The following is a 12,570-nucleotide window of genomic DNA, read 5'->3' as shown; positions in this document are numbered from 1 at the left end:
TAATTTTTTCACAACTAAGTCGTGGAAATTTTTCACATATGTATTGGAAACAGTCACCTTGTAAATCTAAAGCTTTAACATACTGCTTCATAAGACCTAGTTTGATGTGTAGAGGTGGAAAAATGATTTTTTCTCTGTCGATTAAAGGTTGATTTATAACATTCTGTTCTCCAACATTTAAGGATATTCTAAGAGGCCAATGTTTCTGACTCCAGTGTTGGTTTCTAGCTCGATTATCCCAGAAGCATAGAAATCACGGAAACTTTGTACATCCTCTTTGAAAGCCAAGTAAAACGTTCACCATTTTAAGATCCACACAGATGATCCAGTTATGGTCTGTATATTTTAATAACTTCAGAACCTTTTTAATGTCCTCATATGTTTCCTTTAAGAATAGCCAATAGGAATTGAGCCATATACATTCCCATTGTGTAGTAAGACACACTTGAGACTTCTGCTTGAACTGTCGATAAATAAACGCCACTCATTTGGATGATATTGTACAACACTCATTTCAGTTAGTAAACCTGACACATTGTTACAGTAAACAAACCCACACTGATGTTTAAAATATTGTAGAAGATTACTTTCCCTGCTACGATAAAAAGTTATCTTCGTATTTTGCTCCAGTAAGTTTTTTTCATTTAATCTTGAAGCTAACAATTCCGATGATTCCTTTGATAGGCCCAAATCTCTTACTAAGTCATTCAATTCCGCTTGAGTAAAACGTTGCGGTCCAGAACTAGAAATTAAATTTTCATTGTCTAAATCAACATCCGGGTCTTGCTCCTCAAGAACATCTGGCATATCCCGATCATGCTCGTTCTCAAGTAAAGGAAGTCCTTTATAAATTGGCATGGCTATTTCATTGGAATGAGCAACTGGCCGAATTGCTGAGTCGAGATTTGGATACACAATTTTTTTCTTATTCTTCTTATTATAACCAGAAGTCTGAACTAAACAAAAATAGCAATCATCTATGTGATTTTTCGGTTCACGCCAAATCATTGGAATGCCAAAAGCTAATTTTTGGCGTTTTCCCTTGCTCCACTGTCGTAAATTTTCTACACATGACTTACACACTTTATTTGGCGCCCATGAATTGTTCTGATCTGCAAGTTTTACGTCAAAGTATGCAAAGTACACTTTCTTAACGAATCAGTGATATTTGTCCTTTGACTGGGAACAGTAAAGCTGCCACAAATGTAGCAGAAGGAATCTACACTATTGACACATTTTCGAGTAGTAGACATGATGTATTTTCTTCACTACCGACTAACATGCAATTAACAAGACAAAAAAAAAAAAAAACAGACTTTATTGAAACGTTATATAAGCGCTCATCATATTTTCACGATCGATTAACGATTGACTAATTTCGATCGTTCTTTGTCCGCTATGACGCACATAGCATTCATTTGTTTCAGGCAGTTGTCATCGCCTACTTTTCATCACCTAAATGTATTAGGTCGGTTATCGGCCTCTCTCGCATTCAAAGCGCCAGTACGTGTCGTTGCAGGTTCTTACGCATTTATTCGTTTACTAACAAGCGAGAGCGGTGAGCGCTCCGATTCTGATCTGCGCACCGCTTTGAATAATAGGCTATATCTTCGGGAATTTTTCGAATTTCTTGATAAAAAGTTAGGAACAGATTTTTAAAAGTACATACTTTCAAAAAATAATATTAAAAAATCGATTTTTTTGATTCTCTAAATAGTACTGCCTCCTTAAAACTATCAAAAACTTACAAATTAGCAAAAAGAAAATGCCACAGAGGAAACACCTGACGTGATAGAGAAAAATGGGTTTGATATTTGAAATCAGCGCACCCAAATTAGTAAAAAACAAGTGTCAGATCAAAAGCAGCAGAAATTTTTTTTTTTTTTTGTTGGCCAGTGTAATCAGAGCCACAACTGCAGTAAAAGTACATAATAAATCATACGAAATTGCTTTTCTACAAAAGTGCCTTCATGACAAAGTCAACAACTTTCTTTCTTCAATCAAAAAACGACCATCAAATAGCAAGACTTTGCGACATTCATCCTAAGAGCTGAGGCCTTTTGCAAAGGAGTCCAATATTTTTACTGTTTCCTCTATGGATTTTTCATGAGAGAGCATCAGCTAATAAGACAATTTCTGGAATGCTAAATGAACTTTAAGAAATCAAAATATGTAATCAAATAACAATGTGTTAAAAGCGCTAACAATTAAATAGTTAATAACAGTAAAACGAAGGTATTAAGAGTTAAAACCTGAATGTAACTAATAATGTAATTAATGTCATGTAACTATTCACTGTTAATGACTGAGAAGTAAATTGACAAAATGAATTACTTGTAACAAATAATAATATCCTTAAGGAGGGCGTATATATCTATTTATGATATATTTATTTTTACTTCTGTGTATTTATTTGTTATTAGTTTAATAAAATATACTCGGTGGAAGTGGTACTTGCATCCTCTGTGCTTTGGCCGCAGGAAGATAGACTTATAGTTAAAGTCTAGTCGCCAACTGGAAGATCTTTCTAAGCCTTTCTTCGACTGGTTCCCAAGTCAGTCGATCTCTGACATGTTTTATTCTACCGGAAACTCTGTTTTTTCATCCCATAAACTCAAGAAAACCCAGATTATTTCCCAGCTATCCCTGATTGGCTACCGGTGGAAACTGAACCCCTCTCCCCTCAATCTTCAAAAGATAATGGCTAAAATGGCCTCGCCTACTTCCTATGTGGGAATAAAAGTTGTTAGCTTTTTGTAACAAATAATAAACAATATTATTTGTTACAAATAATATTGTTTATTTGTAACAATACTTTATGCAGATGATCAAGTACTAATTTCAAACTCAGAAGATAAACTCCAAATTGCAAGTAACCATCTAAATGAAATAGCAAAAAAAAATATATATATATATATATATATATATATAAAATGAAAATATCTGAAACAAAAACTATGGCAATGTGTGGAAACACCATTCAAAATGTCAAAATTATGCTTTACAATAAAATAATAGAACAAGTTACGGAATTTAAATACTGTACTTGGGAAATATAATCTCGCAATACAATACTGATTCACACTTGGAAGCAAGACTAGAAATTTACAATAGAATGAATGGCATAATTAAAAGAAATTTTGGAGAACAAATGACTAAAAAAAACTCAATTAAGATTATATATGACCTCTAAACCATCTCTCAAATTTGGAAGTGAAAAGCAGCACAGATGAAGTTTCTAAGACCTCTCCTGGGACTCACTAGATTAGATACAAAGTGCATCGTACAAGAAATAGAATATCAGCAAAATTGGCTACACCACATAGAAAGGATGAATAACTATAGGATTCCCAAACTAGCATATAAATATATAAACCTACAGGAAGAAGAGACCGCGGACGTCCAAGACTAAGATGGAAAGACCAACTTCATCTGAAGACTAGGAATAGGACATAAAAAGCCTGTACCTGAATTGCTCAGACGACGACAAGCTTTTTTTTTTTCTTTGATACACACACGCGTGCGCTCACCAGAGGGCTTCCATATTTAGTGCTACAAAAGTATTATGAATCGAACAGCTGCAGGTTTTCCTTGGGTTACCTAGTTTTAGTTCTTTAATTTGTAAACCTGTTGTTGAGTTGTAAGTCGCTTTCTCTTTTAAATATTCGTGGTAATTTTTCAATTAAAAAAAATGCTTAAGTTATATATTCACTGCTCTGCCATACTATATTAATGCTTAAAACTTCGGCGATGAGTCTCCCGACTCCAATGTATAATAATAACAGCAAAGGATATTCCATAGCACAGAAATCGGATTTCTGGTCACAAAAACTTAAAATAGCATTTTGAGTTACGTTCATGGGCTTCCGCAGAAAATTTTCCAGGGAGGGGGAAAAGCTTGGAGACAAATAATTACATCAATAAATTTTTATTTAAATTTTTTTTTTCACAAGTAGTTCCCCCGGGGGGGGGGTCCCCCGCGCTATCTACGGACGCCCGTGGTTATGTTTATCTGCTATGGGATGAATATATAAGGCTGTAGGCTAGTTATATATATATATATTATTTACTGACTGAATGATCCGGGCAAATGAGCTTCTGTATTTTATCTAACATATAGAGAAGTAGTAAAAAGTGCAAGCGTAAAATTTCCGGCTTTATTTTATTATTTTTTTTTAACAACTGGATATGGTGACGGCATTTAGGAAAAATGCCTCTTCATATCCAACTACAAAAAATATGGACACTAATTTCATTCTTTCTGGTTGCAATTTACAAAATGCCTATTTGTTATCCCCCCCTTTTTTTTTCTTTCTTTTTCAAAAAAAAAAAAAAAGACAACTGATTTTATTGCTTACACGTTTGCATTAAAAAAAAATTCTACATGTTTTATAGAGGGTCCTTTCTCGTGATCAACCAGCAGTAATAAAGTCCGTTTTTTTTTTTTTTTTGCATATGTGAAAAGGGGTTAACTTTTATTTATTTTAACGAATAATACGGTAATGTTTGTGCAAAGGTATGGAATGTTACTTGGTGTATCTGATCGTTGTAAAGAGTAACAGGAAACCATTAAGACATTAATGTATTAATTATTAGAATAACTGATTCAACTCCTATAATTATGGATAAATTCAAATATGTAAACAAATGATTCTGTGATAGTGCACTACTGTTGCAATTACCTGAAACAAACGTTTTCTCCCCCTTATGCCAGAAATGCTTTGATATATATAATCAATTAATTCATAGCTTAATATAAATAAGTTGTTTTAGTATAATCTCAACTGGTCTTAAAAGAGAGAAAATGAGATCTGTTAATTGTAAGACTAAATAAATGAACTGATAAAAAAATAAATTAATGAATTGTTGCATAAAAATCTTTACTGATTTTCAAGTTAAAAATAAACAATTCTGTATGTACTTAAACAAAAAATTCAGTCTTTGGCTGTCCTGCACCACTTAGTCTACATGTTCCTATGGCTCTTCTGTGCTGTATGACTTGTAATGACCAGGTCATTACAAGTCATACAGAATTTTTTTCACCTTTCACAAGAGAGGGAGTTTCACCCTCCTTACAGTCAAGATGCAAAAATTATTAATCATTAACATCAAGCAGCAGCTTAAGAAATAACACTTTCATTCCACTGAATTTTATACTAATGAATACTTTAAAAAAAATCTAAAATATGAAGAGCTTGAGATTAAATTAATGCAATATTAGACTATGTAATTTGCAGTGAATACCTTTAATTTACTGATTGATAATCTGCACTGGTAAATGGAAAGGTTTTATGTGGCTCCCACCCACATTTTTTTTTTTTTTTTTTTGTAAACCTACAGTAAAATAGCATATGGGTGGGCTCACATTTTTTCAATTTTTAATTAATTAGTAGTGGTCACACAAAGTAATGAAATTGATCTCCCACCTAAGGATAATCACAAGCACTCATGACAGGATTTGAACCTACAGCCTGGGTCAAAGAGGAAATTTGGTCAACTTTGATACATGTTGGTGATTGTGAACCTATTAAGATTTTCCATTAATTCATACAGCAATGAAAATGAAACTTGGTTTCAGGGAAAAGTTTTTTTCAACAGAAAATCTGATTTTGAGTAAAAATCAAATTAAACCAACTTTAACCAACAGAGCATACAAGCTCTGTTGGTAAATAATTTTTCTGTATTATGATCTTTTCAATTCACACAAAAGCACAAGGAAATAAGTGAATATTTATTCAAAGGCTATATATTTTGGCCTGAAAATTATCAATATCAGTGACAAATGGTAGTTTAATACAAAGTAGAATGTGAACAATTTGATTGATTTGAAACTGCAAGAGCCGTCTAATGCTATATGCGATACAATGCAAAGGCGTAACTGATGAGATATTGTTAATTATAATTAGTTAAAACTATAATGATGTATAATTAAAATAAGATTTTTCTATCTTTCATATTGAGAGGCAGTTGTTCCAATTCAAGTTTGGATGAGAAGGTAAGATTTTGGTGCTTCTGTAGCCACAATTTAGTAAGCATGTTTCAGACCATATAATATTGTGGTCTGTATCTGTTCCATGTTTTGCAAGGCCTGATTTCTTGTATTTCCTATTGATGATATAAGACTGGTGTTCTTGTATTCTTTTTTTTCCCTGAATGTCCAGTTTATCTAAAATATGAAAGGTGACAGTCACAAGGAACTTGGTAGGCACCAGAAAGAGCCAGAGGAGAGCATTTATCTTCAGAAGATGGAACCCATGATGAAAGTTTGATCAGAATAAATGTAGCCACTAGATTGTACTTAAGAATTCTAGAAAGTGGTTCTGAGATGCTAGAAATGTATAGAATAGGGACTCTATGTACTGTACTGTTTCTTTATTTGAACTAGTAATATAGGAATCCAAAAGACTTGTGGTCCAGTCCAAGAAGCTGTTGAGTGTCATATATCATTTGATGTTTAAAAGTTCTTGTAGTTGTTGCAGCATAGAGCAAATGATGTGAGCATGTCATAATGAAGTTTTGATAATTTCAGCCTTTTGAGAGGGATAGTGAGCCAGTTGTTATTGAATGTAGTATCCAATAAAGGCTGGCTTGCAATAGATGGAAGTAATTAGTTCACCTGACAATGGGCAGAGGAGTAGGGTGTCTAAGAAGGATTATGTTTTCTTTTACTATTTCCATAATAATAAAATTAGGATCTCAGAAGCAGCTTTGTCAAGAAATACCAAATAGATTAAATATGATCTATCATGAATGAAATCACATTTTAGTCTTAAATTAAAATGAGTTTATTTTTACTCTTATTTGCAGATGTACAATTAGAATTCTGTAGCAATGGGATAACATGTGCCCTTTGAATAGAAAAAGTCACTTCCATCCCATGTAGGACTTGAGGAACATATAAGGGCTATAAATTAAAGATGCCAAGAAATTATATTCTTGGTTTCATATGTAAGCAAAGTTTGCACATGAAGTGACTTCATGCGCAAACTTTGCTTACACTTGAATAAAGCTACTTGTATATATACAAAATTGAGCTACTTTATATATAGTACAATATATATATATATATATATATATAGGCTAATTACTTCACACCAATTGTCTTAGTATCTCATAATGCAATGCACATATATCCTAACAGACATGTATAATGCTATGCATTATACATAATGCTATACATTATGTATAATGCTATGCATTATGGGAAGGACCACTACCCAGACCGGTCTGGGTAGTGGTCCATTGAGGTTTCATCATGAAGTGACTTCACATACAAACTTTGTTTGCTTACACTTGGTTAAAGGATGAAACCAAGAATATAATTTCTTGGCATCTTTAATTTATAGTATAACTAAGTGAAAAAACTTTCAACATATATAAGGACTGTCCATCAGAAGGTTAGTCAATGTTATACTAAGTCAGGAGAGTAAAAAATGTGGATTTTGACTCCCACAAACTCAATAAACCAGCCAGGTAACCAGGGCTGTTTTAAGGTAATGGTGCCCTGCTCTTTAGGAGCCCCCATTCTCTTATTGTGAACTAAAATGAAATTATTAAAAAATGAATTAAGAAACAGCATATCACAGTCACGATTTACAAAATATTAACTTTGATGACCTAATACGTGATTTTTCCACATGAAAATGTAGAAAAGTCACTTTATAATGTTAGTTTTGCTATGGGGAAGCATGTGGGTGGGAAGGAGTGAATTGTTGTGTTATTTTTGTTTTGAATATTGCCTTCACATCCACCAATGGAATTACTTGGGACTTCAAAATCGATAAGTATCTTATTATTATTATTATTATTACTAAACATTAGGAAATGTGATGGGGGCCTCACATTTCTCTTTCTCTTCTTGCTGAGGGCCCAAGAAGGTGTTGATTCGACCCCACAGATAATAACACATCTGTTATAATTGCAATCTCCTAGTGGTGATAGTATTATTATTAGGCATCACTATAAAGGCCTACTGCTCAATGGAAAAGCCAGCCTGGTTGGCTGAGTGGTTAGTTTATCTGCTCTCCAGCCAAAAGGCTGCGGGTTCAAATCCCGCCACGTGCATGGCGGGATTTGAACCCACAGCATGGATGTTTGCGATTGTCTGTGAAAATAGTAGTGGTGGTGGTAGGTAGTAGATGATGTGGCTTGCTGTAGTTGGTAGATTTTGAGAGTAGTGGACAGAGTTCTAGAGTATGTGCCCTCTCTCATTGAGTCTTTGGATTCCTTGGAGGTGTCACATAATAATAATAATGCATTTATTGCTCCCTAACTAGAGTGTAGATTATGGTTTAGAGTTGTCCCTTTTTACCAACCTGTTAGAATACCTAGATAATATGAAGCATTAGATGATAATGACTTCCTTCAATTTCAAGCTCTGAATTTTTTATGTATCTATAATTTAACTTATTGCTAAACATGATAAAATAACATTTTCTGTATAATTTGATAATGTGTATACATCTTTCTATGGTTTATATAGGGTGGCCCATAAGTCATGAAGGGGTTTTAAAGTGTGAATAACTCATAACTAATAAAAAAAAAAAAATCTCCCGGTTGCATATTTCATTATAACAAAAAAAAAAAAATATAATAATAATACAAAAGTTGAAAATGCAAGTTTCTGGGGCTTAGAATTTTTTCTGTGCGAAGCTTTTGGTATTGAGACCATTTTAAAGTTCATCATCATCATGCGTATCAAGGATTTAGGCCTAGCATGACCTGTTCCGGCCTTAGAAGTCATCGTTTAAGAGGACGTCATGGTTTTCTTTTTCCTAATGGCTTGTACTTTAAGGCTTGTTTTGGTAATCTTTCTGTTTTCATTCTTTGAACGTGTTCCATCCATTTATGTTTATATTTTTTAAATTTTTCCTATTACTGGTTCTTGGTTTAATTCTCTCGGGGGGGGGTGACCCTGTAACCCCTAGAGAGCATGTCCCCTGGGTGGCGGAGAGGGGAGCCCACCATGCGTGTGTGCGCGCGCATGTGTATATGGTGGGGTGGTCCAAATATACTGAATAAGGACTCGTGGACCAACAGGGACAATCATCTTGATTGTAAGGGAACCGACACTCCCATAGACCCCTAGCTGGATCTATCCTCTCCTCCTACTTTTAGGAAGATCCACTTACTTTAATCTTTCCTATAAGGCCTTATCAGTCAACTCTTCTTATTTTATACGACCCCTTATGCTATTAGAGTACTCAAGGGCCATGGGGTCTTTTCATTTCTGGCCTTACAACTATGCCCTCTCTATAAACCTTACTATAATTCTTCTATAATCTACTCTTTCCGCCTTCAATATACCCTATTCCTCCTATCGGTTTAAATTCGGAAGAAGGCTAGTTCAGAAGCCTTAAGGTAGCAGCCCTACCACTGAACTATTCCATCGTCAGGCTAGTCCCCTGACATGGAGAACATAATTCTACTTGTAAGCTGACAGAAAAAGATCATCAGATTGAATCTATGGGAAACGACCCCGGAATGGAAAAGGTAAAACAAAAATGGAAACGAAAAAATATAATAGACATAGCAAACTGGAATGTAAGATGAATAGCATATAAAGAAATAGAATTAAACCAATTATTAAATGAAAGACATTTTAAAATAGCAGTAATCACTGAAACAAAAAAGAAATTAAAAGGAACTATGAGAACCAAAAATTTTAATGTGATATACAGTGGAGTTGACAGAGACCAAAGAGCACAAGCAGAAGTCATGATTTGGATTCATAACTCCCTTTCAAAACAGTTAAAACATTTTAAAGTTTAATAAAAAGCAATTATAACCTAAAATTCTGTAAGTCATCAAAATTACATCATCAGAGGTACTAGTAAAAAAAGTTATGAAAAATGTGGTAAAGATGACCAGCCAGCAGTATAAATAATGGTTTGCTGGCTGTTTCGGTAGTTGATCATCAGATAAAAGATAGAAAAACTAGCTATGAACCTGCCTATCATCCAGGTATGTCTGATTTATTAATCTCCGAAATTTAAACATTTTAATTAAAAGATAATCGATTAATCTTAAGCTTACAGGTCAGTAAAAAGGGATAGCTCTATTACCATAAAAAAAGCTTTTTTTTTTTTTTTTAATATATCAGGAGATACATGAAACTTGTGTTTCATGTATCTCCAAATGTTATATAGGAATTCTAATAAGATGATTGCAAATGTTAGAGAGGAATTTTTTTGTTACAATATAATTCACAGCAATTGTTAATACCAGTTTGAGATCTAATAAAAGTCAAAGTTATTATAATTTATTTGCTATTTAACAAATGAATTTTTATTTTGCAGGAAAATGGCTGCAGCTGAAATGTACCAATGTAAGGTTTGTGAGAAGTCTTTTAGTGGAATATTATCTTATCAAGAACATTCTAGAAGCAATAAACATAAGAATAAATGTCTGGCAAAATATGTTCCAACTCAAAGTGCTCGAGCTAATAAAGAACCATTTACTGTGAGTGTAAAAACAAATCACATTATTTGTGAAATATGTAACACAGTTCTTAATGGCCCTGAACCTTACCGAGATCATGTAGCAAGTCAGCAACATAAAAAAAAAGCAGAAGCAGCAAGAAAACAATCAGATGTGTCTAGACAGCTATCTGGGAAAAATGGTGTAGTTTCTGATGCAGTGGTTTGCAATATATGTAATGTTACGTGCACAGGTCCAAAGTCCTATGAAGAGCACAAAAAGAGTGTTAAACATTTAAAGAAGATACAAATGCCAAGCAGCACACCAGATAAATCTCTGAAAAAGAATGCATCAGTTGGCAGCACAAGTTCTAATACTTCAGTTCCATGCACTGTGTGCAATATAGTTTGTACTAGCCAAACTTCTTATAAAGAGCATATAGAAAGTGCAAAACACAAGAAAAATCTGCAAGCAAGCAATGATTCTGTACAGGATTCTCAAAAGAAAGGCAATGGTGATTCATTTCCTTGTTACATTTGCAAAAAAGTGTACAAAAATGGAAAAGAATATGTTGCTCATATGACAAGTTCCCTTCATGCAAAGAATATATATATCTGACAGAATCTATGAGGATAACTTTATTGAATTGTAACTGTATATCATTCAAAACATAAATGTGATTACTATGTGTGATAATTAGGAAGATAAGAAAATTTATTATCTTCCTAAAGGTGATTGTCACAGTGCTTCTCCCACTAGGACCTTAGGTAACAAATCATGGATAATGAAATCTATTTTTGTCCAGAAAGCATCATATTAATATTATTGTGACTTAATCTTATGCTAATGAAGTACACAAGAACACCATCAACAAATAAACATGCAGTTTTTTTTTTAAATTCTCAATTTATTATATTCAAGAATTTGTTCTAACAAAAACACTAGTAAATTCAATAATTTTTTTTCTCTTCTGTTTACCCCATTAAGCACCATTATGAATAACCAAAAACATAAGCTTTTTTTTTTATATGTATTGTGTGATAGCTCTCCTCCCAAAAGAGATGTAACTGGATAAAAATGTTTCACACTCTTCTTTATACAGACATTCTACAAGGAAACGACTTTTATGAAGGACTCTTGTCTTGTTCCAGTGAGCTCTGTGTTTAGTGTTAATAGCATGCTCAGGAAGTCCAATGTGGATATCTGAATTTTAAAACGCATTCAGATATCCCACATCAGTCTGTTCAGGCTCATAATGTGATGAAGAACATAAGTCATAATATTTAATATGATTTATGTTCTTCAAGACTAATAAAAGCAGAGCTTCCAGTTTATCTAAAAGACAAACTTAAAGAAAAGTGTGAAACTTTTATTTTATTATTGTTATTATTTTTAGTTAGGAAATATTCAGTTTTAGTTCTGTTTTAGCTGTCTTATATTATCTACTAAGGTGGTGCGTTTTAGCATTTTCTGTTATATTTTTGCTGTTCTGTAATTCTATACTGAAGATGCCTATGAAATTTTGGCAAAAATTCTACAAATAAATGTTTTATGTGAATCTCGCCAATTTTAATTTTGTTAATATGCCAACTTATGGTATTCTAATATTGAAACAATATTTTGAACTTCTGGAATATGAGGGCGGTCTGAAAAGTTTTTGGCCTAACAATGAAAAAACAAATTTATAATCTCAAAATTATTTTATTTTTCAACATAATCTCCTTTAAAACTAATACATTTATTCCAGTGATGCTCAAGCACCATTATCCTGTTTCCTGTAGTGGATCTCAGTAAGATCTGCAAAATATCCCTCTACAGCTGCAATGACTCCTAATTCGAAGAAAAATGCTGACCAGCAAAGAAGAGTTTTAGTTTTGGGAAGAGATAGAAGTCAGAGGAAGTCAAATCTGGGGAATAGGGTGGATGTTCCAACATATCATACTGCAGATCCCTTAATTTTCCCATTGCCAAAACACCTTTCTGGGCAGGTGCATTGTCCTGATGAAAGATGATTTTTTTTCTTCTGCAAACTGGGTCTTTTCTCATGAATTTGTTTCATTTAGTCTGGTTAAAAGATCAGAATGATATTCCCGTTATTGTTTTACCCTTTTCAAGATAATAAACAAAATGCCTTTAGCATCCCAAAACACC

General features: G+C 33.3%; 1 protein-coding gene across 1 annotated transcript; it reads left to right on the top strand.

The window, feature by feature from the left end:
- The first annotated feature begins 3,570 nt into the window (after positions 1-3,570).
- Positions 3,571-11,978, top strand: LOC150098578 (zinc finger protein 346-like). Its single transcript, XM_090405459.1, has 2 exons — positions 3,571-3,640; positions 10,299-11,978. The coding sequence occupies exon 2, from the start codon at positions 10,303-10,305 to the stop codon at positions 11,035-11,037; it is 735 nt and encodes a 244-aa protein (XP_090261585.1). The 5' UTR covers positions 3,571-3,640; positions 10,299-10,302; the 3' UTR covers positions 11,038-11,978.
- Positions 11,979-12,570: the final 592 nt, after the last annotated feature.

This window comes from Typopeltis vanoorti, chromosome 15 (genome assembly GCF_054136105.1).
Source record: "Typopeltis vanoorti isolate ZY-2024b chromosome 15, IOZ_Tvanoo_1.0, whole genome shotgun sequence".
Lineage (NCBI taxonomy): Eukaryota > Metazoa > Arthropoda > Arachnida > Uropygi > Thelyphonidae > Typopeltis > Typopeltis vanoorti.
The sequence above is the reverse complement of the archived record's forward strand: the minus strand, read 5'-3'. Positions and strand labels throughout refer to the sequence as shown.

What these genes read in the sequence shown, in the direction of transcription:
- LOC150098578 (XM_090405459.1), top strand. Translation starts at nt 10,303, where the DNA reads ATGGCTGCAGCTGAAATGTACCAATGTAAGGTTTGTGAGAAGTCTTTT.